Genomic DNA, 21,919 nt, shown 5'->3' with positions numbered 1-21,919 from the left:
CTTGAAATGTGAGTAATGTTTGAGATTATGGAGAAGAATATTTGTTAGGATGTGTGGGATACTAACCGAGTTCAAAATGAGGAATTATTTTGAAACTCCTGAAGAGTTAACCAGGCTTAATATGTTGACTCGCTCTCCATCTGACAGAATGCTTTACAGCCTGCCATCTTACATATTATTTACTTCATGTAAAGTAAAGTAAAAACTACATTTTGCAACAATTTGAGCATGGTTATGTTTCTGATTCATTTTCTTTTTCGACTGGCTTCATATTTACTGTAAAGACTTTGCAGAGGGAGTCAAATGTTTATCTAACACTCAATCATGAAGCAAAACATGGATTTAAAAAAAAAGAAAAACATTTTGTTAATGTGCAATATTTCTGACGAACTCAGACCCCGAACTCTGATTTTCTGAACAAGACTGATTTATGTCAGTGGGATGGGCACTCGTAAAAAGAAAGAGTGGAAATGATTTTGTCACTTTGAATCCATTCACATTCACTATAAATGTATGTCTATTCTTCAGTGCTGCAGCATACCTTCTCTGATAGCGCCTCCTCCAGGGTGGCCAGGGCAGTGTCTGTGTTACTGGAGTCGGATTGCAGAGACTTGACCCTGTCTTTCAGGTTTCCCAGCTGCTTGTCTTTGTCCCGCAGCTGTTCCTGCAGGTTCTCAATCTGACAGGGAAGGAGGAGACACACAGAAAAAGAGGTACATTGTAAAATCTCAAAACCAAAGTTTGAATTTGAAGTTGGTGTTACAGCTGGACTTGGAGATTACAAAAGTCTTTGAAGTCTAATTCCCTCTGCAGACACTGTCATGTTAAAAGTTTGAAATGTGCTGGGGCTTTAGAACGACGCCTTTTCCTTTCCAGGAAGAAATACAAACTGGCAGACTTTAAAGAAGAGTTTAAAAATCTGAATAAAACAGAAATAAAGTTGTCAACTGTGAGCAGAGAAAAATGGTGTTTGAAACCTCCACGCGACATTAAAAGATGTGCACTGAATTAGCACACAACAGAGAAACTCCTCCAAAATAACCACATCAGAGGAAAAGAAAGATGTAGTAGTCACGAGAGACGACAACAAGAGATAAGAATGAAGTGATGAAAAGAAGTGTGGTGGTAAAAAAAAAAAAACGCAGAGGGGAAAAAGGCAATGAGAAGGGTGAGTGGGTCAGTGTGAGAGAGGGAGTAACACTCTGAGAGTATTTATAGCACACACACACACACACACACACACACACACACACACACACACACACACACACACACACACAGGAGCCAGTGAGGCAGAAATATCTTCTTGCTTGTTTTTCTATGGACACTTTCCCTCTGAGAGAAACACAGACTCTTACTCTTAATGGAGAGAGTAACCGCTCGCTTTTTGTTACTGTTTTAGTCCAGGACATGTGAATAACGCGCACCATTCTGTGTTGTTTATTTGCAATTTCATATGACATCAGGAGTGTATTTTCTAAGACCTCAATCTTCTTAGCATGGTTCACTGATAGGTCATGTTAAACACATTTCTTTGAACAAAATAACACTTTCCCAAGGTGTGACCTCATTTTGAATCCCCTCTTTCTGACGATAAATTGACATCAAGCATCCCTAAGATAGGTCAAGTTATTCTCACCTTCTTCTGCAGGACATTGATCTTCCTTTCTTTGACCTCTAGCATGTCCTTCATGTCCCGTATTTCTCCAGCGAGAGTGCCCTTCTCTTCCGTCAGGTCCTGCAGCTGCTTGGTTTTCTTGTTCAGAAATGACTCCTTCTCCTCCAGACGCAGACGTAGAGCATCAACCTGAAGCACAAAACAGCCCAAATCACAAGAAAGTCAAAGTGAAAGAAAGCTTGACTTCACTTTAGGTTCAGTCAACAAACTCAAACGTGAATTTCCAAAAATGTCAATACCTTTTCATTGGTTAGTCATTCAGTATTGATTTGTCAATCAAACTATGTATATACATGGGAGGGACACGCATTAAGCAGTTTCTGATGATCAGAATGATCTAATACCTTCCCAGTTGTTTATTCATCAGTGCAGCTTTCGGTGTATTTGACATGTATTAGATGCACCATGATGGTGTACTGTGTGGGGCTGTTTCTTTGGACTCACAGCTCAGTTAGTTTTAAGTCCAAAAGTAAATAAAGAGCTTGTATGTGTTACAGTCATAAGTTTCATGCCTCGGGAAGCTCCCGTATTTGCCCAGTTTGGTTCATGAAAATCCTTGTGCGGCGTGTTATTGTTGGGCTGATTTACTGTGTGTAGAAAACAAATAAAGGGTTTTTGTTCACCTCTGTTTGCAGAATGGCAGCACGTTGTTCTTTGGCAGTGAGAGACTCTTTGAGCACCTCGATATGCTGTTTGCAGTCTGAGTTCTGGTTGTTGAGGGTTTCTAGTTTCGTCTGCAGAGCCAGCAGTTCCGACTCCTTCTTGGACAGCTCCTGCTTTAGCTGGTCAATCTGCATACAGATGAAACGCACAACGAGAACAACCAGTTACATCAGCATTATGATGTTTACCATGCGTCTGTGTATACATATGGTTGCCTGATAGCGACAAAGAGTGTAGAGCCTCTTTTAACCAAACAGCGAGCGAGTCAGCACAGGGTTTGTACTATTTTCATCAACACGCTTTTCTCTCATTAAATATGCATTTGGGACTGACTCCCCTGCATTTGTCATATATAATACATTATCTCCATACATGATTGATGAAAAGAGGTCTATAAATAGTAAAACAAAAGTGTAGCTGGTTGGTGCCTGGTTGACTAAAATAAGGAGCAGGATGTAAACACAATGTCAAAGCTCTTGGGAGACACATGAGCTCCGGAGAGTGGCAGATAAATACTTTGACACGATACAGATTTAGTGTAGCTTCTGTTTGCAGGTGTCTTGAAAGGGAAGCTAAATCAACCGACACCTAGAAGCTGAAAGCACGACTCATCCTGGAGAGTGGGCTGATGAAAACACTGACTGATCTAAAAACATGAAGCAGGTAAAGTAATACTTTTTCAGGCAAAAAAAGTGATTTTACTGTCTCTTGGAATCGGAATTAAAAAGATAATCCCTTTTGTAAAAGATTAAGGGCAATAAGTTCAGTCATTTATCATTCTATAACATGCACTTGCTGATTTGGCTTTTTTTTTTTTGCATTTCTTGACTCGAAGCTCCTCTGAAAGGAAAGCACCTCTTGGATTCTTGCCAGCAGTACACTTTGCTGATGACACTAAATGTTAATGCAGTTAATTTAAGCGACACTCAGCTTCATTTAGCGGTTTCACCTCAGAACAGGTCTATCTGTACCCCACACGACTCAGTCCTTTGTGTATTAAAGCCATATTTTCACAGAACTCGTTTTTGTACAGAAGCATGCACAGAGCAGACGGTATCTACCTTGGTCTTCATAAACTTCGAGTGGTTCTTGTAGACCTCCATCTGTTTGATTTCCTCCTCTCTGTCCTCTGTGTTCAGTAGTCCATTCGCCTTCAGCATTTGGATCTCATCCTCCAGATCCCGAATGTTGCGCTCCAGAGAGGCAATTTTGGTGTCCTACACACAAACATGCAGAGGAGACACACCTCAAAACCTCAACTGGCATGCCTACAAGTTGCATGCTGCAAATCAACCCCCGAAGTAGAGACAATCTGTCCTAGCAGACAGATTGAAAGACTGACAACAAAAAAGGCTAAAAGACAGACAGATAACCAGAAAGAGAGAGCTATAGAAAGAAGACGAGAGTCTGGTGAAACTCTGTGTTAGGGCTGAGAGCAGCTGCAGTATCTGCCGGTGAAATCAGCAGCGTCTACCCAGCTCCTTGCGGTGGCTCAGAGGACTAATCACCATGTGGAAATATTGAGCACACATCCAGCTAGAAGAGATCAGCCCGGATCAGAGAGGACCGTGCAGAGGGGAAGGCAGAAAAGTAACTAGATGTTGTTTTTGGCGTTGTTGCTTGCAGATCAATGAAGAATCCCGTCTCTGAACTGCGACTGCGAGTGCAGCTTTAGCTTCACGGCTTTTTAAATAAATAATACAACGTCTTTAAGATTAGACATGGTCCATCTACCGCTCCAGTAGAGCATGGAGCGAACCTTGTTCCTCCCTCTTTCTCTCTTTTTTTGCGTCTCTCATTCTCTCCTCCTCGTGGCTCTGAACTTGTGAACTTGTGGCCGTTAGCTTGGTCAGTCAAAGACCACCACAGGGGGATGTGGGTTAATGTATCAAAATGAGCCATGACAGACTATCAAAGAAGGATGTAAGGTGTGAACGTCGATGCATGAGTGCTGCACATGTACATGCACTTCACCGTGCAGTTGCATCTCACTTCAGTGCGGGTGTTACGAGACGAACATCAATGAACTAACATCGCTGAAATAGACATAAGACATCGTACCTTTAATGAAGGGAGATTTTATTCCATCCACATGTAATCATCGACCTGGTCAGTAAATCTTGCTCTTTATCTGTTTCCCCCTGCCTCTGTGTGTCTCTATTTCCATCAATCTTCCTGCATACTGGCCTCTCACTGTCATAAACAACCACACCTGTTTCCATGGCAGCAGCAGCAGGCAGGCTATATACTGTGCACTGTCTCTGGTGAGTGAGGAGAAGAAGGTGGGAGGGAGGGGGGATTATTCGTGCTTCCATCAGCAGCAGCATCAACACAGCAGAGGGAGAGAGCAGCGGGGAGAGATGCAGAGTCTGCCGACACAGGACAGAGAAGGAGGAGAAGGCAGAGACGGAGTAGGAGGAGATAGCTCTGTATGCAAATCAACAGGATCCCAGAGCACAGAAGTCACATGACTGTGCCGTGCAGCCAAGGCTAAGGCCTGCACAGCGCAGATCAAGCCGAGTGAGAGGGGCTGTGTCAGTTCAGCGATGATGTCATGATTTATTTTGAGGAAGTGATGTCATGCCTCTGCAGTGAGGATGTTGGTGTGTACAGTGTTACAACACATGTTTTACGGACCCACATGTGTTGATCAAAACTGACGTCGGAAGCAGCATGTTTGCATGTGACTGCAGCAGGGTTTTCTGGAATGGTTTGTGGGATGCAGTCAGCTAAACTGGTGATGGGTGGGGTCTCTGTTTCTCTTCTTTGTACTTATACATAATTTTTTTTTGCAGAATTATCTCAATGTCCCTTTAATTTCCCCTGAAGATGCAAAGTTACATAAGACATCACATACATATTTGTGTTGTATTCTGCTTGTCCATGTGCTTCACTGAAGCTATTCAACTAAACTAGTCAATGTAAATGACTAACTAAGACAACAGTTAGGCATGACCAACCTACCTTAACTATCAGTGTTTACAGCTTGCAAACTTTTAGTTCTAAATCAGCTGGACATGTATTTTCTGGAGACTTTTAATGATAATTAGAATACTTCAAAACAATGCTCATCCACACATTATTAAGCTGACATGATAGAACACAGTCTGTAACGCCGCCACACAGACTGCAAAGTTAAATAGTTGATGTTATTTCTTGCCATTAAAAAAGTGAAATGCCACTTGGCATTACTGGCTCCTCTTAGTCAAGCTATGATAGTTTAAAGATGAACAGTAATATTGATTCTCGCTGATGTTTACACAACTTCTTACTGTGTGTGTGTGTGTGTGTGTGTGTGTGTGTGTGTGTGTGTGTGTGTGTGTGTTTGTGTGTGTGTGTGTGTGTGTGTGTGTGTGTGTGTGTGAGAGTCTTTTTGTATGCCAGAGGATATAAAGAGATGTGCCATTGTGTTTATTATTGACCCAGCTGCTAATAATAACAATGATGACAATAGATTGAGTGCCTGTGACCTGAACACTCATGAATAAGACATGAGGGTTTTTTTTACCATCTGGTAATAGCAGACTGTCCATGATTATTTTTTTTAGTCTACAGTCATAGCCAGAGGAATCTTCATATCAAATATAATAATTAAAAACAACGGAAGCTGGATAAAGTTGCCCCCACAATTACTCCATGACGCATGACTTAATTTTACTTCTGATGGAAGCTTCTTGTGGATTCGTAAAGCTTTGTGTTGTGAGTGACTTTCTTACTTTCATCTCTATGATGGTCTGCAGGGCCTTGGTTTTGCTCGGATCCTGATGTAGCTGATTTCTTCTGTGCAGTTCCTTTAAAAAAAAAAAAACACAATATGTTGCATCAGTGAAACAATCAACAGCAATCTTCATAGAATAAAAATAACAAGTCATTCATCTTAAGTTTGCCACACGTAAATTATTTATATGATAAAGTAAAGGCAGCAGATCATTTGATACTCAGCAGTGCCATCTATTGATGACAAATAAGAAGACAGTCATGTGTAAGTGATTCCAACATATCCGTTTTGACATGACTGGTTAAAGTTACCTCTCGCAGATGTATGTTCTCTTTCTCCTTCTGATCCAGAATGACTTCCAGGTGTCCAAGCTGAGCCTCTGCCTCAGCAATGCGCCTCGCTCTCTCCTGTTCCTCCTCCTCCGACACTCTGCCCGGCCCGGAGGTAAGCCCTTTGCTCTGCAGCATCTCCAGCAGCTTCTTAATAGACTCGTCCCTAGCACCCAGTGTCTGTTTCTGTGTCTCGATCCTCAGCTCCATCTCCTCCAGGGTCTTTCTGAGCAGGAATAGCTCCTTGGCTTGTCGGTCATGCTCGGCCTGCAGCCGACGGAAGTTCTCCTCTGTCAGCTCAATGGTGGTAAAGTGGTCAATGGCAGAGCGGTTACCGCTCTCCTGCTGCAGCAGGTGGTTCAGGTCTCGCTGTGTCCGCAGCTCATCCTGCAGAGCCTGGATGGTCATCTGGAGATGCTGATACATGACACACGAATAGACAGACTGAACAATTATTTACACTGAATAAAACAGTAAGTAGTGTTAAGATGACAATGCACATGTTGCAAAATACTTTCCACGCATCTGTAGAAAAATGCTGGTCAAACATATCACTTTTTAGAGGCAAGCAGACTGTATACTACTTATACTGTCAAACACAAAATCACTTTGTCTGGAAAAAGAGAAGCTGTAAGATGTTTTATTACAGAATAAAGTGACGGTTGTCAAACAGCTTATTATAGCTGGAGCCTGGAGATCATCCTGATACTTTGCTGCAATGAACCAGAGGTCTTTGGTCTCTGAAATTCAGCCTGAGAGGAAAGCATCATGTCAGGTGTTCATTTGTGTGTCCAGAATGAAATCAAACATTATAGACAGTATTAGATTCACTATCTGATCGTATAAAGTTGTGTCAGTTCCATGTTGAGGGGACAACTTTAGGGCCAAGTTTCTGTCAAAGATTGACCAGGGCTTTGGGTTGCAAGTTTACATTTTTTCCAGCAAATATTTCAAGGATGCAATCAATAAACATCCAGAAATCGACCTTATTAGGAGAAGGAGGAGGGGAAACGGATTCTTACACTGAAATTAGATCCACATTACAGGCAGACTAGGTTTTCAGGATTTGTGGTAGTACAGGGGGGTGGAGCACCAGACACTTTTGGATTCACACCACTGAACAACCCTATCACTCTTTCTAGTTTTGCAGTATTTGTAGGGGACGATATGAGGTTTCACATGAAAAGGATGCAGGCTTAACTGCTGGAAATATTTATTTCTTTGAAAGGTTCATAGGAGAGGAGGTTGTAATGGTGCAAAGGGATTGTCAGGTGTCTGAAAAACACACCACACAGTAGGTGACTCTATGTTGTGCACACAACATGTGGTGCAAACATAGGGACAAACCTTAGTTCTCCTTGACTCCAGCAGCTGCAGAGCATGGGTAGAATGAACAGAAAAACAAATGTATGGTAAAAACAGAGCATCAGAGCATGATGCAACAGAGATGGATGGTCAACACACACCAGCCAAAGATTTCAACAATCAGTCTGTCCAGCTTGGTCGTTGTCTGCCTTCAGCCATCAGTCAGAGTATCATTTTATTCACAATATGCCAACATGACAACATGTGATCCATTGAGGTTACCTTTCTGGAAAGAGATATGTATATGGTTCAAAATGACTCCAAACACAAGTTCTTTTTGTTTCTAAAAGTAACAAAATTGGTCTGTTGTTTTGCCTCTATGTTTTTACTAGTTCCCTTGCCTATTGCTGTCTTTAAGTCTGCAGTCAACCAATCATTAACAGTACATTTAATACAGAAAAAAAACAATGTAGAGTCCTTATTTACTGGAAAACAGAATACATTTTGAAAGGTTGTATTCTTGTCGGTCTCAAGGCACTAAAATGTCCCTGCTCTGGGTTACCAATGAGGATGATTGCTGATGAGGATATCAACCTCCTGGGATCTGAGCACATCCTTTAACTCGATCAATCACAGCTTCCTGTTGGACAGACCAACCTTAACGGTGACAACAACAAAAAAATGGTGTCTCTATATCTTCTTCTCTAAAGTAAGGTATGCCTCCGTTTTTCCACAAATTCTATTTTTTCTGTTTTACTGGCCTCATTGTCGTTAATCATAGTGTCTCTTGTCATTTCCATGCTGATAATATATAGACGCCCTATTGTTATGAGTATGTGCAAACATCTGTTAAATTATTTTGAACATATGATGCAATAATTTGTTTTCAAAGAGCATAACAAAATCGCCATGTGCTATTTTTTCTATTTTATCTAAACTGATTAAAACTGTGCAAATGTTGCATATAGTATGTTTCAGTAACCAACAATATGTGTAATGGTACTGTTTCTGCACTCTGGTGCCCCTTAAGACAAAACAATTTGTAAAATGAATCTTGGAAGTCTAAGACCTAAATGTGTGGTTACCATTTAAAGCAGTCATTATTGGTCTGTTGTTTTGCCTCTATGTTTTACTAGTTCCCTTGCCTATTGCTGTCTTTAAGTCTGCAGTCAACCAATCATGTGAATTAATTACATTACAAGTACAGCAGGATACAATTCAGAGTATTCTATGAGTATCAATAACAAAAAATAAATTAGATATATTAAAGTTGAAATACTTCAACATCCTTCCTTATTGGCTCTTTACCTCAGAAAAGAACAGAAAGGAAATTGGTAGTATATAAAGCATATGCTCTCCCAGCCACCAGGGGGCACTGTTTATATTACCAGAATCAGCTGATGACATTTCTGCTGACTGCAGGACTGCTTCCACCAATGCTTTTGGCATGTGTCAGTGCTATTTGTTCTTACAAAATAAACCAGCTGACACAACTGAAATGTTGTTACATGCTATTATACAAATGTGTATCACTTTGAAAAAGAAGGGATCTGAAAATTCCTAAAACCTGAGAGATTTTAGTTTAAGTCCAACTGTTTCTATCTCACATGTGGAATAATCTGTCAAAGTGATAATTTGCTACAAACAGAAGAAAATATGTTGACGCAACTCTTCTCAATAATAATTAAATGCAACATAGTAACTGTAATTAGACATAACCAATCAAAAGGCTGTTTTTCTTTGAGAAAAGGTTCCTTTAAATCTTGGCCTGTTGAACCCTGCGTGTATCAAATCAATATAATATGGCACACAGAGCAGTTTTCAAACCATTAAACAGAAGCCTTTTCCTCTCCCACCTCGTATCCTGACACCTGACTTTACTCCCACTCTGTTCCTTATCAGTGCTTCCTGTTTTTGTCCTGATCAATAACCTACCGACTTGGATCTTAACTACAGGAAACTCTCCAGTGAGACCATTTGCATAATTGCACTGTGAGTTAAAATGACTATGGCAGTTCCTCCTTCATCACTTCAATATTTATTGCAGAACAGTACCACTTCATGTGGATCAGTCGGGGTTTTTCAGATGCAGTTGCTGTTGTGGTCAACCTGCCTTTAGTTTATAATAACAACTTTCTTTGTATAGCCCCTTTTAAAAAAGCTGTCTAAAAAGTGCTTTCACAGACTGAGCATAGGCTTCTCTTTCACTTTACACCCATAATACACTATAAGCTATATATAGCTTCCAGAAGTTTCACTGAGTCAAGGCCTGATGTTGAGCTACTGTCCCCCCCTTTGTCGAGCTGGCACTGGGGCGTCCGGGGGTAGCTGCCTGTCACAAATCTTTTCATGCAGAAACATAAAACTCTTCTGAAAGCTGTATGACTCAAAGACTAACATTCTGTGTTCCCCTTAAAATCCACCCCCCAAAAATGCCAAGCCCTTACAGGATATCTACTCACAGGTCATGTTTTTAAGTGGGAAGTTAACTTTACTTATAGTCAACATACTCATTGCAATGGGAGGTGGTAAATACTCTACTTAGACACATAGGTGTTTTCAGCATGACAATATACTAATCATAGTGTTTCTTATTCTCCCAGTGCTACTTATGCATTTCTAATTTAAACAACACACAACGTAGCAGCTGATGACAGAAATGTCAAGAGTTCTTTTCAACAATTTGACCAGATTGTAGGACTTTAGAGAAAAGCCGATTTCAACCCTTTATATGCTTTAATATTTCAGTCTGCATTAAAGTGTTTTTCTGTATCAGGTGAAACAGGCACCAGCAGCTACAGTATACTGTGGTGTACTGTATATGTGTGTGCATTTAGAGACAGTGGGTGTTTTTATATGACAGATGGACAGCTCACCAGCAGTGAGTCAGAGCAGCCTAAGCTCAGTGCATTTCTAATCTCTCGTCGTGATGGCTGACAATATAGAATCACACCCACGGCCATGGCAGCAAACCTGGTATTTATTTGTCTAGGCTCAGCTGAAAGTGACGTAAAAGCAGTATAAATGCAAGAAACTGAAAGTGGGGACAACACATAGGAGTTCAGTTATATTGTTTAAAAACTATTTTAAAGTATCAAAAATATTTAACGTCTCTTTGTCTGATTCAAAATTGCCTAATTTCTAAAAGATGGCCCCACCTTTTGAGTAACACTGATGTTTCTAGTTATAAAACAGTCTATAAATACCAACACAGACCACTGTGCACTTTCATTTGCATACACTATATATCTTTCCGTTAATCTGCCATATGGAAACTCTATGACCTTTACACATATGTGTCTCCAGGAGAAGCTGTAGAAATAAACCTGGGGGGGGGAACTACTGTAGAACCTTCCACAACTCTGAATGAGGCTCAACTGAGAGACTTTACAGTATCAGCCACAAGCGTAACACCACAGAATCCCTGAACCAATCTGATGGCAGATGCATTATGGGTAATAAAGCCCCAGGTGGCATTAAAGATAAATGTGTTGAATGAAAAAAAGACAGCTCTTTATGGTACTTTCCACATTTATCCTGTCGTGTGCTGAAAATATGTCATTGCAGTGCCATGCTAGGTTGATGAATTACTCTTCTAAAAAGTGGATTAATTAACAGTTAATGGGGCTATATGTAACTTGGCCGTCAGGAGAACTACCTAAATGATTTATATATACAGTATAGCTACAAGTTACATATATGTATTGTAACTTTTCACATGATCACCCACTATTAAGCAAACGTTTAACTATTGTGAAAAAGTAGATGTTCACTGTCTTTTACGCCGAAGATCCAGCCTGTGTCATTTTATTTGCGTTCTCAACGTCCTCACTCCACTTACAAAAAGCAACAGTACAAACTCATCACACACTTCTGGTCTTCACCTTTAAAACGAGAGGCCACCTTCCACATACTTCTATCCGTCCTAGGACACAGGCGGACAAACTCAAATGTGTATGACCACTTATCTCCTTTGGAAACATTATGCTGGTAAATATCCAGTTTCTGGGACGCTGTTGATGCTGACGAGCAGGCGAGGGAGAGCTAGCGACAGGTTACTGGTGCAGATCGCCTGACAACCATGCGGTATTGCTTCAAACGCAGTATTTTCGAAAGTTACATATAGAACCTCTGACAGTCAAGAGCAAGGCTCTGTCTGAAATCCCTCCCACTATGTAGTCCACTGCATTAAACTCACTCTATAATAAGTCGTGAGTAGGGAACGAGTCAGTGATTTCTGACACAGCAGTCTGTATGTATGTAGCCGACAGATCACGGCTGTAAGAGGAAATACAGCCTGCTCACCCCTCACATGTTAGGTTCTGTCTTCGGTTTGATGAATCATATATGTTTTAATGTTGTGTATTGAATCTTTTACTTCTTCACTCATTTACTTCTGACTAATGATAAGTTGAAGTTAAAATTTCACAGTGACTTCATATGAAAACCAGACAACCAATCTACCAGTGTGAGCAATCAACAACCCTTTCGATTCATTGACAGCAACGTCGCCAAATGAATGCCTTTCAAAACAACTTTACTCTTCCCCTCAGGTTGATTTTGAAAGACATTTTTAATCTTACAGTTTTAACTTCTTTTTGCCATTCAAATACATTTCAAAAGGAGGTCATTTGGACATTTAACGCTGAGCAAACTACCTCCTCCTGCCCTGCTTGCTCTGATCTTATCTCCAGTGCAGAAAAGACACGAGCAGACTGTAACATGTCTTTATCCCCTTTACTTTGTTCCCTCATCCTCTGCTCCCACTTTAATCTTTCAAGCCTCGTGCTAAGTAAATGCCTCCCTGCTCTTTGGCATCTCATCCTGTTAAGATGAACCGAGGAGAGGGAGAGAAACCTCCTTTCATTACCTTCCTGTCCTCTGGATGAAGCAGCAGCCATCTTATGTGCACAGCTGAGGGGGAGGTTACCAAAGAGAGAATGCATGTGCCTCTTTTTTTTTTTTTTTTCCATGTGATAATGTCCATGTCCAACATGCTCACTGTGTCATGAAATTATGGGAAAATATTAATACCTTTGCTAATCATGTATATGAGTCAGCTACAGGCGTGTCTCTACAAACTGAACAGGATGCATTAATGTCTGCTGTTGTGCGCTCACCTGCTGCAACACCAGATATGTATATCATACCTGAAAACAATGGTTCACTTTAAATGCAGTCTGGTGGTTGTGACTAAGCCTCTGCTCACACATGTGCAGCTGGCACAACAACAAATAGAAGAAAGCTCTGATCAAAAGATTGCCAACACCCCTGTTTACATAAAGTTCACGAACACAGACCAAAGGGGCACACTCATAAAAAAAAAAAAACCTGCGTGAACGTGAATACAAATGTCACACTCGTTTGTTCACACGTTCAAACTTTAAATTCTAAGTGACAGCAAGCAATTTGCAACTCACAATAAATAACTAAATACAGGTCATGTACATGCACAAGAAGAGTGTTGTCATATGGAAAGCCAGGCCTCCATTTTGGGAATTGCATTGATTTGGGCTGACTGGCTGGCTGAGCAGCAGTGGTCATGACTCAGACAGATATGGTACGCTCTAGCTCACACACTTCCCTCCAGCAGCTCTCGTCCAGCTTCAGCACGACAAAATATTCTGCTGGATTCAAGTCGAATGGTTCATTTTGTTACAGCCTGAGCCAGCTGCAAAGTAAATTACAGATGTACAACATGAAGTATTGGATTAATAGTTTCCTTTGGTCATGGCCTTTGACTGTCTTTATTAACAGTCTGCCTGCTCTTGTTGGTACTTCACTTGATTCTTTGCCCTACAAAACAGAGGACAGGCAAACTTAAACGCAAATGTATTCCTCCCTTCCTTACTTGTGCTATAAAAAGGCACAAATTCCCAGTTTACAAAATAAATAATGTATAACATTTGCTCAAGCTAATTGAGGACTGAAGCACCTGTAGTCATTGTAAACAATGCTATAAGACAGCTATAATGAGTGGCCTGAAATCACTTCAATATTAACGAGGAAATTCTCTCCTCAATCAAGCTCTGAAGCCAACCCACAGTAAGCATCCACTTTAAGGCTGCCTCACAGCCCAGAAATCAAGATAGAAATAGCAGGGTACATGCGCCTTTTATTAGCACTCATACTTCATGAATGAACCCTACCAGGAGGGATATTAATATATGCAGCGCAGAGTGAGAGCGAACAGTGATGGACGAAGTTGAGGATAAAAAAGTCTGTCTTTGTATCGAGCACAAAGGCTTGAAGGCACACACTGTACAGCTTTTATATTCTTCTAAGCAAATTCAGCTTCTACAGCGTGTGAAACAGAGCTAAAAATACACCCAAGAATTCACACTGAGTTTTTTAATCACACTGAACATAAAGAATAAGAAAAATGATGAATGGCTTTGGCCCTGCCTGAGGAACATTCTCCTCCCAGGTTCTATCCCTACACATTTACATGGAACATTATGATATAGGAGAGTAAAAGCACCTCTCGTTCCCCTTTGGGGATCGCCAGCAGGTAAAGACCCTTCAATTGTTAAGCAGAGACAGCCAGTCGTTTAGCAGTCTGGGGGTTTTTATTGATAAAAGCATAAAAACCCTTTAAACTCAAGACAAATTGTTAATGCTTATCATTACACACAAACGCACACAGACAGGTCGCATTTAAGAGCCATCATGCTAATGGCGTCCTGCGATGACTTTGAAGGTCAGAGAGACAGTGTCTGCCACTGTGAGTAATGGATGGCCTACTGGCCACTCTGTGGTCGACAGTATCACTCAAGTGGACTGACAGAAACGCAGACACACAGGGGGGAAAAAAGAGCGCCATCAGCTAGCAAAATTCAACCTTTACGTTTCGTGGGGCGTTGCATTATTTGCTGCATCATGCCACAGAAGAGGCCAGCAAAGAAAACATTCTGACCTTTTATACATCTGCCTTAGTGTTTGGGAACTTTAGAATCAAATACAACATTCTGATAACTTAGTTAGAAAGTCACCATTTCAGGTTATGAACATAAATATGATTCCAGAAGAAATCAAACATCAATACCTGTTTGGATCCCACTCCAACAAAAATAGAAGTCCTAGGCACCATATATTTGGTTATTTCTTGTTTTAATTACCAAAGATGAGTGGCAAATTCAAACGTTGAAAATTGCACAAATAAGCTGGTGGCATTTTAATATCAAAATGTTCATATTCGTATTCATGCATTCAAGACAGTCCTCCCTCTTTTCACTCCCAGCAGCTTTTGGTTAATACGACTTGGGATCAGATTTTGGTACTAATGATCATTCTAATCAATCACAATCACAATCACACAATAACATGAGGTATTGTAAAGCATCTATTTATCTATTTTATATATCCAAGAAACACATAACTACTCGAAGAATGAAGACCATGGTCCCATATTAAATGGCTCCGTAGTGAAGATAGGCCATTTTATATCTGGATTATTTCCAAAGTTTAAATACATTTTTGCTACTTCGTAGACAGAGGGGTATGAGGAATTAAAAGCCCTGTAATTTCAAATTGACATTTTTCTTGATTTGTCAGAAAGTGACCTGTGTATTTCTATTTGAGGAGAGTGAGGGTCAGATGAACAAAGGTAGACAGCGAGAGGTGATCAAAGCCACAGTGTGTAAGGGAAAAACTGTGGAATAGTGAAGACAGAAACAGAAAGTGTTTTAGCATCCTTGACATTTGTCACTGGGCCTTGTGCCTACTGTTGTCAGTAACTGATTGAACTGGGCCATGACTGCCGCCCCCCACACTGAAGCAAGCAAAAAAAAAAAATCTCCTGACATCTCAAACTCAAGGGCCAGTCTGATAAAACGCTTGAAAAGAAACCAAATATAACGAATGTGTGGCACAGATGCAAGCAGAAGTTACAAACTGAACGTAGGCTTTCATTGACAGTAAAAGGGTTCCATGAGGCACAAAGCTCATATTAGCTCAGATTTCAAAAAGTAGATTGAAAGGTTTTGTATTTCCTGTGGCTCGAGTTCTCTCTCTGACATTGATGGTGTGCTGGAGCACCTTGAAGGAGAGTGTGTGTTAAATATTTATGTTCACTAAGAACTCTTTCCAGAAAGACTTCCTTATGTACTCAAAACACATGAATGCAATTATTGGACTGAGGGTGACAGCGGTCCACAGCGGAGAAAGAAATGCTGACAAAAAAAAAGGAGACAAAGAAAAAGGACTAGCAGCAAGTGAAAGTCATTGCAGCAAAGAGTGGATTAAAGATAAAAGAAAGAATGTCTCTCACCTGGTTCTCCTCATGAGTGACTCTCATCTGCTCCTTCAGGATGGACGTGCGGGCGGCTTCCTCTTTCCTCATGATTCGCTCTTTCTTCAGCTCAGGGCTCCAGAAGCTCTTGATGCTGTTGGTGGAAGATCCCAACTTACTGTCCTTCAGGTCAAGCTCTCTACGCAGCAGCTCATTCTCCCTCTGCATGTCCCTGAACTGGGCCTGCATCTCCAGCAACTCCCCCCCACTGCCCCGCACCGCCTGCCTCAGCAGGGCAGAGGGCACCCCCTGGTGGTGGTGGTGGTGGTGCAGCATGGAGAGGGAGCCCAGGTCACTGTAAGACAGCAGGTCAGCATGGTGAGGCAGCCCCACTGAAGCAATGTTGGGACTGCTCCCCATGGCTGTGACGCGCCCCCCATACATGGCCCGGCTGGTGGCGCGACCCAGAGTCATAGTGCCTTTTGGGTAGGTGGCATGGGAGCCCACGCCTTCGTGGTCACTCAGATACATGGGACCTGAGGTGGCGTAAGCAGCGTTGAGGGACTGGATGTTCTCCATGGAGAGCGTCTTGCCCCCCGCACCGCCCCCACCCCCGCTGTTGGCCCTCCGATGGCCCAATCTGGGGGACCTTGGCAGGCGCGGGGACCGTGCGGGGCTGCTCTCTATATGGCCTACAGCTCTGGCACTGCCGTACATGTCCTGTGAGTCAGCGGTGTAGCCACCAGAGGGTCCTTAACGGGAGCGCGCTGAAATGAGGCTGCTCTGATTCTCTGAACCGTACATGGGTGATTTATTTCATGACTTAAAAGGTTGAGCACATCAAAGTCAGATCTGAGGAAACAGGAGAGAAGCACCTGTTAGATGAAGAAGAACTTTGTCAGGTGAAAGGGGAAAAAAAAGTTAGTTTATTCTCAAAAAATTCAAAGTCCGTTAGAGACAGAACAGTTGAAAACAAACAGAGCTGGCCTGCAAGATGTTTCAAAAGGAGCAATAAATAGTTCACTTAGCTTCAGGACTCTATTAGTTAAAATCAGCAGCATGACTGTCGCATTTTGCTTAGCTCCTATTTCAAATGGCCTGCAGGAATTTCCCAGCATCATCCTGCATTTCCTACCGGTCAACATTTGTTTACATCTCATTACTGTTGCTAAAAGATGTGAGAAAGTCAGAACGGCTTTACAACCTCACAGTGCATTGACGGGACACAACATGTTTATCTCGAAGAAAAAAAAAACCCTGTTTTGTTTTAAGTAGATGAAATCCTCCTACTGAGTAAGATGTGAAGAATGCAGGTGTATTGTTTACTAAATGTGATCACATGCAAAAGGTGTCTAATAAAGACTATGCATCCAGTAAAACTGTAAGACAAAATGAACAGTTGAGTAGGATACCACCCTGTTTTGCTGCCTACTCGATCAGTTCTTTTCACAGCATTCGTAGAAATCAAAGTTTTAAAAAAGCAACCTTTTTATTATCATCATGAGTGTGTGAAACTGAATCAACGTGAAAAGTATCACATCATGTTTCTTAAGATATTATAACATACAGCATAACAAGGAAAAAAATGATATGGAATCCTTATTTTTTAATGTTTGATGGAGTTTCTTCAATAAATCACAGTCTGGGATATTTTAAAGCTGGAGATGACACATAATGGCTGTGGCGTTATGACATTGTGGTAAAAGTAGAGAAAAGACACACAGAGGCTGTGATGTCACAGGTTATAATAAATACCCCTCCTTCATTAGAGTGAACTTTCACACTTTCTCTCTTCTGGTGACACTTGCTGCTCAGACGCAGTTGCTATGGCGACAGTGCCTGGGCTAATCGAGATAAAGGACATCAGTGGTCTGAAGTAAAGCAAGCATAAGTTTCCAAAAGGTTAGGGGAAATGTTGTGATGTGGTATTTTCTTCAACAGTGTCAAGGTGACACTACAGCTTCAAGGCTGCATTTATATTTCATGCAGTTCCTGTGATTGCCCTGTTTGGAGCACAGATAAAGTTAAATGACACCTGATGGCACAACACTGTGTGTCGACAGATCTCTTCATATTAGATTTTTGGTTACAGGAACCCTCAGCTGAGCCCAGTGAAGCATCATGTTTGTAGGAATTCAGCCAAGAACAATCTTTGTAGTCTGGCAGAGGGGGTCGGACAGCATACAATCATATGCTTTTAGTTATATAAAGCAAACTTTGTCCAGATACGGGAATTTGCAAATATTAAACAGTAAACAAATCAACAACAACAAGTCTACAGAGAGCATGTGTGAACAGTGTAAAATAACTCTAGTACCTCTGAGAGGCAAAATTAGAAAATGAAATTCAAAAGCGTGTGCAACAACAATCACTGCAGTTCTTATCTTTAGTGGTCAGCTTGCTACAAGTCTCTGCAGTCTGTTTAGTTACTTGTTTTAAGAATCAAACAAAAACAGCATAGAACACTGCAGACAAAGCAACAAAAACATGTCAAAATATAATTGACCACCTGTGCATCCAGTCTACTGAGCCTCATGATGTTTGTTTAAACTGAAAATGTTTCAACTCAGTGGAGATGTGCCGTGGGCTTAAGTGTTGAGCCAAACATATTGAAAAGCATCATTCAGTCAGTGTTCGTCAGGACCTTCTTGAAATGAGTACGTTTTTCTCTATCTGGCAGATGACGGCATTTATTAAAGACATTTTGTTGAAACAGTGAATCAGGCAGTGACTCTGGCCTCTTTGTGCCTCTTTAAGTAGCATTATCTTTCCCTGAAATGGATGTCTATATATTGTGTTTGTCAGGCGGTTTCGTAATGCTGTTGAATCCTACTAAATAGCACTCTATAGCGAAGATTCACTTTATAATTTCATTTTGTAATTTTGAATAACAGGAAAACTATGTGATGTGTGGAGTTTCAAATTAAAAACAAAATGACGCCAACTGTGCTGGTGGGCCAGTGGTCTGGGATGAGTGCCATTTGACTAAAACTTCCCTGCTTTGATCCCAGCTGGGAATCTTTGTTGCCTGTACTATCCCTTGCATGTTGTGCTTCCTGCCAACCTTCAATGTGCGCTATTTAATAAATCCAGAAATAATTACTGGACAAAATCATGACATGTGCAAAACAGGGGAACATGGAGCTGTGATGAGGACCAGTGTCAACACAGACACTGCCAAAAGAAGAAAAAACAGATTGAGACTGAAGGATTGAACACTGTGAGCACTTGTCTCTAACAGTCTCAACATTGTTTTTTCTTTTTTGTACTTAATATAACATGTTGTTTTTTTTCACACACTGAAGCAAATAAATTGCTTTGAAGCGAAATTGTTTAACAGAAAACTTGAACCAATCGTGCAATCTTCCAAACTGGTGTCAGTTAATTTATTGTGACTCTACTAATCAGTTAATTGACTAATGATTACAGCACTTTCCGAGTGGACATCTGAGACCAAAGTTGTCCAATCATCTTGAAAAACACCAGGCTTTAATCCAAATATCACTGTGATCATGTTCTTCTTCTAACAGCGTTGTAAAGCAGAATTTCTTCTGTACGTGAACAGATTTCACCCACACAGATCTAAGGTACATATGTCAGTGAACTGGGCAGAAGGAAATGACCAAAATACAATTTCATGTGAGGATCATGCTCACAGAAAAATGATATTACTGAAGCACCAGAAGGGATGCCAGCTGAGAAGACCAATCATACTCCATCTGCCCTTCCTTACTCTACAGTTCACTTCACAAAAGATGCTTAAGAATACACTTCAGTCTGATTCAATAAACAAGGACACAGTAGACTGCAATAGTTTATACGATTAAATTATTTAATGCCGTTTTTGCAGCTTATGGCCTTGCTGTCACTTGAATTCATAATGGACCAGATGTCCAAATCTTAATGCTCAGGTTTAAATTGAGCATTACTGTAATTAAGGACTTGAAAACCTGTCATCAAATGCCAGACCAGGCTACTAAAGAGATGCTCACTGAGAGCAGTGGTGCGTTCACAGTGCAGATACAGATGTTGTAAAGATTTCACCACAGGCGTTGCTGAGTTTATCTGTGGACGCTGAGGCTGTTTTCCATGAGGCCAATATGACATTTTGAAAGCAAGCGTGCAGGCATTGTATTTCTCCTGGAACAAAATGACATTAGGCCTAAATAAGACCTAAAAGCATGGATCTCTGACAGTGAGAACGTGCTTTTGAGGTCAGAGCGCATATCTAAGGCAGGACTAGAGGGCTATTTTTCTATAAATAGCCTTTGATAATAGAGAATTTTCTTTGTAGAAAAAGAAGTGCCAACCCATTCAGCGTGGTACAGAGCTGCTTGTGCAAGTGCAACACATGCAGCTTCCTCATCACGTATTCTTATACAGGGTCTAACGCCCACATGCTTCCCACTGAATTCAATGGCTAGCTGGTTGGATGAGAAAATGTATGTGCACATAGCCTGTTCTACCGTGAAGTCCAAGCCAAAGCTCAGTGGTTGTCCTGTGAAATGGCCTGCCGACATAAAATAAAAAAAGGCATGTAAAACCTCTTCGACAAGTCCTAATTACAGGCTACACACAGGCTTATGTTTTCACTGAAAATGTTAATTTTTGATGTCTGTTGTCAGATGTGCATGCTGAGTAATATTTGATGCAGCAGTGAAAGCACGACCGTGCAATTGACAGCTCATTGGGCCTTCATTTTCGATGGATCCAGCGTGGTGTCCGTCGAGCACCAATGAAATATTAGGCTTGCCCGCCGTGAGGATGCCAACTCTAACCTGGATTTTCAAATACCCCGCTGCTCTATCTTTTTAATACTGCTTTAAAATAGAAATCCGCCGGTATCGAATCATCATTGACTGGCTGTGTCCATGCAATCACCGACTACGAGAAGAGATTTGTTCAAACGCTCATAGCCTGTGTGCATTTCCACGTCGCTCACGAAACGCTAAAAAAAAAAAAAAAGCCAAAGGACACTTCGCGTTTTCAGATCATCTTAACTGATGTAACGCGGATGGACTGGGACACAAATAAAAGACACAAATGTACCTTGATCGAAGTTAATTCCTGTCCTTCTTCGCCAATCAAGACGGCATCTTGTCGCCTCCATTCACCCGAGCAGCGTCTTTCAGCATCCTGCGCTGTCATTGGGCAGCGGACACGCTCTCTCTCCCTCCTCTACACACCAGGGAGCAGCATCACCACTACAGGCCGGCTGCTGACAGCGGCAGCTGGCAGGAGGGGATGGGCGGAAGAGATGCAGCTGAATCTCACATCCTCTGATGCTGAATGGAAATCATGTGCACTTCAAGTTAGTTTTTAAATCAAACGCCACTTTAGTTATTTCTCTTGAATTATCTTAATGGTGGAGGTTCTATTGGTACCCCGGAAATTATTTAATGTAGTTCCAGCCCATTTCAGAAGAGGTGGGTCTATTATTAATTATGTGAGTGACTTGGCTCAGTAGTCAAACCTGTGGGTTGAGCCAGGTAGTGGGTCTTTTCTTTGCCCTAAGTGAAGACTCTCAGGCATCACTTCCTCCCACGCTACCTCGTGAAGATGTTTCCATTTAAAGCTGTGGGTTAAATTATTAAAGGGACCGAATTTAAATCAGTTTATACCAACGAGGAAAGGGGTGTGTGCACGCCTGACAGACTGTACTCTGGGCACATTTTTCAGACTCTTTGCTCATTGCTTGCTTCTCCGTTTTTCTTGGACATCTGATACATTTCATTCTCATTTTATCAATAGTGGGAACAGAAAAGAACTTAATGCATAAGGGAAGATTAAATAAACACTTTTAGCACAGTGCCCAATTAGACGGCAAGATCAATATAACTCTCGTGCCTGATTAATATGAAGCTATCGCCAGATGTTTAGCATAGATTATCACAAGGACTTGATACAAATAGTGAAATAGGTTAGTCAACACCAGACATGGCACAGTCCACCTGGATGTATAAAACATTATTGGACATTTTCACCATCTTTTATTT

General features: G+C 41.3%; 1 protein-coding gene across 7 annotated transcripts in view; it reads right to left on the bottom strand.

The window, feature by feature from the left end:
* Positions 1–21,404, bottom strand: part of erc2 (ELKS/RAB6-interacting/CAST family member 2) — a 36,391-nt gene extending 14,987 nt beyond the window's left edge. For 2 of the 7 annotated variants that reach the window (XM_079340847.1, XM_079340846.1), the window contains exons 1-9: positions 20,973–21,403; positions 15,963–16,775; positions 7,736–7,759; positions 6,371–6,805; positions 6,058–6,132; positions 3,403–3,558; positions 2,302–2,469; positions 1,640–1,807; positions 542–679 (exon numbers count right to left, since the gene is read on the bottom strand). In XM_079340847.1, the coding sequence (XP_079196973.1) occupies positions 542–679; positions 1,640–1,807; positions 2,302–2,469; positions 3,403–3,558; positions 6,058–6,132; positions 6,371–6,805; positions 7,736–7,759; positions 15,963–16,640 (1,842 nt within the window). In that variant the 5' untranslated portion in view covers positions 16,641–16,775; positions 20,973–21,403. Of the gene's footprint in view, positions 1–541; positions 680–1,639; positions 1,808–2,301; positions 2,470–3,402; positions 3,559–6,057; positions 6,133–6,370; positions 6,806–7,735; positions 7,760–15,962; positions 16,776–20,972 lie in introns of all 7 variants that reach the window. The other 5 variants (XM_079340849.1, XM_079340848.1, XM_079340844.1 and 2 more) reach the window with 4 other exon arrangements.
* Positions 21,405–21,919: the final 515 nt, after the last annotated feature.

This window comes from Symphodus melops, assembly GCF_947650265.1.
Source record: "Symphodus melops genome assembly, chromosome: 4".
Lineage (NCBI taxonomy): Eukaryota > Metazoa > Chordata > Actinopteri > Labriformes > Labridae > Symphodus > Symphodus melops.
The sequence above is the reverse complement of the archived record's forward strand: the minus strand, read 5'-3'. Positions and strand labels throughout refer to the sequence as shown.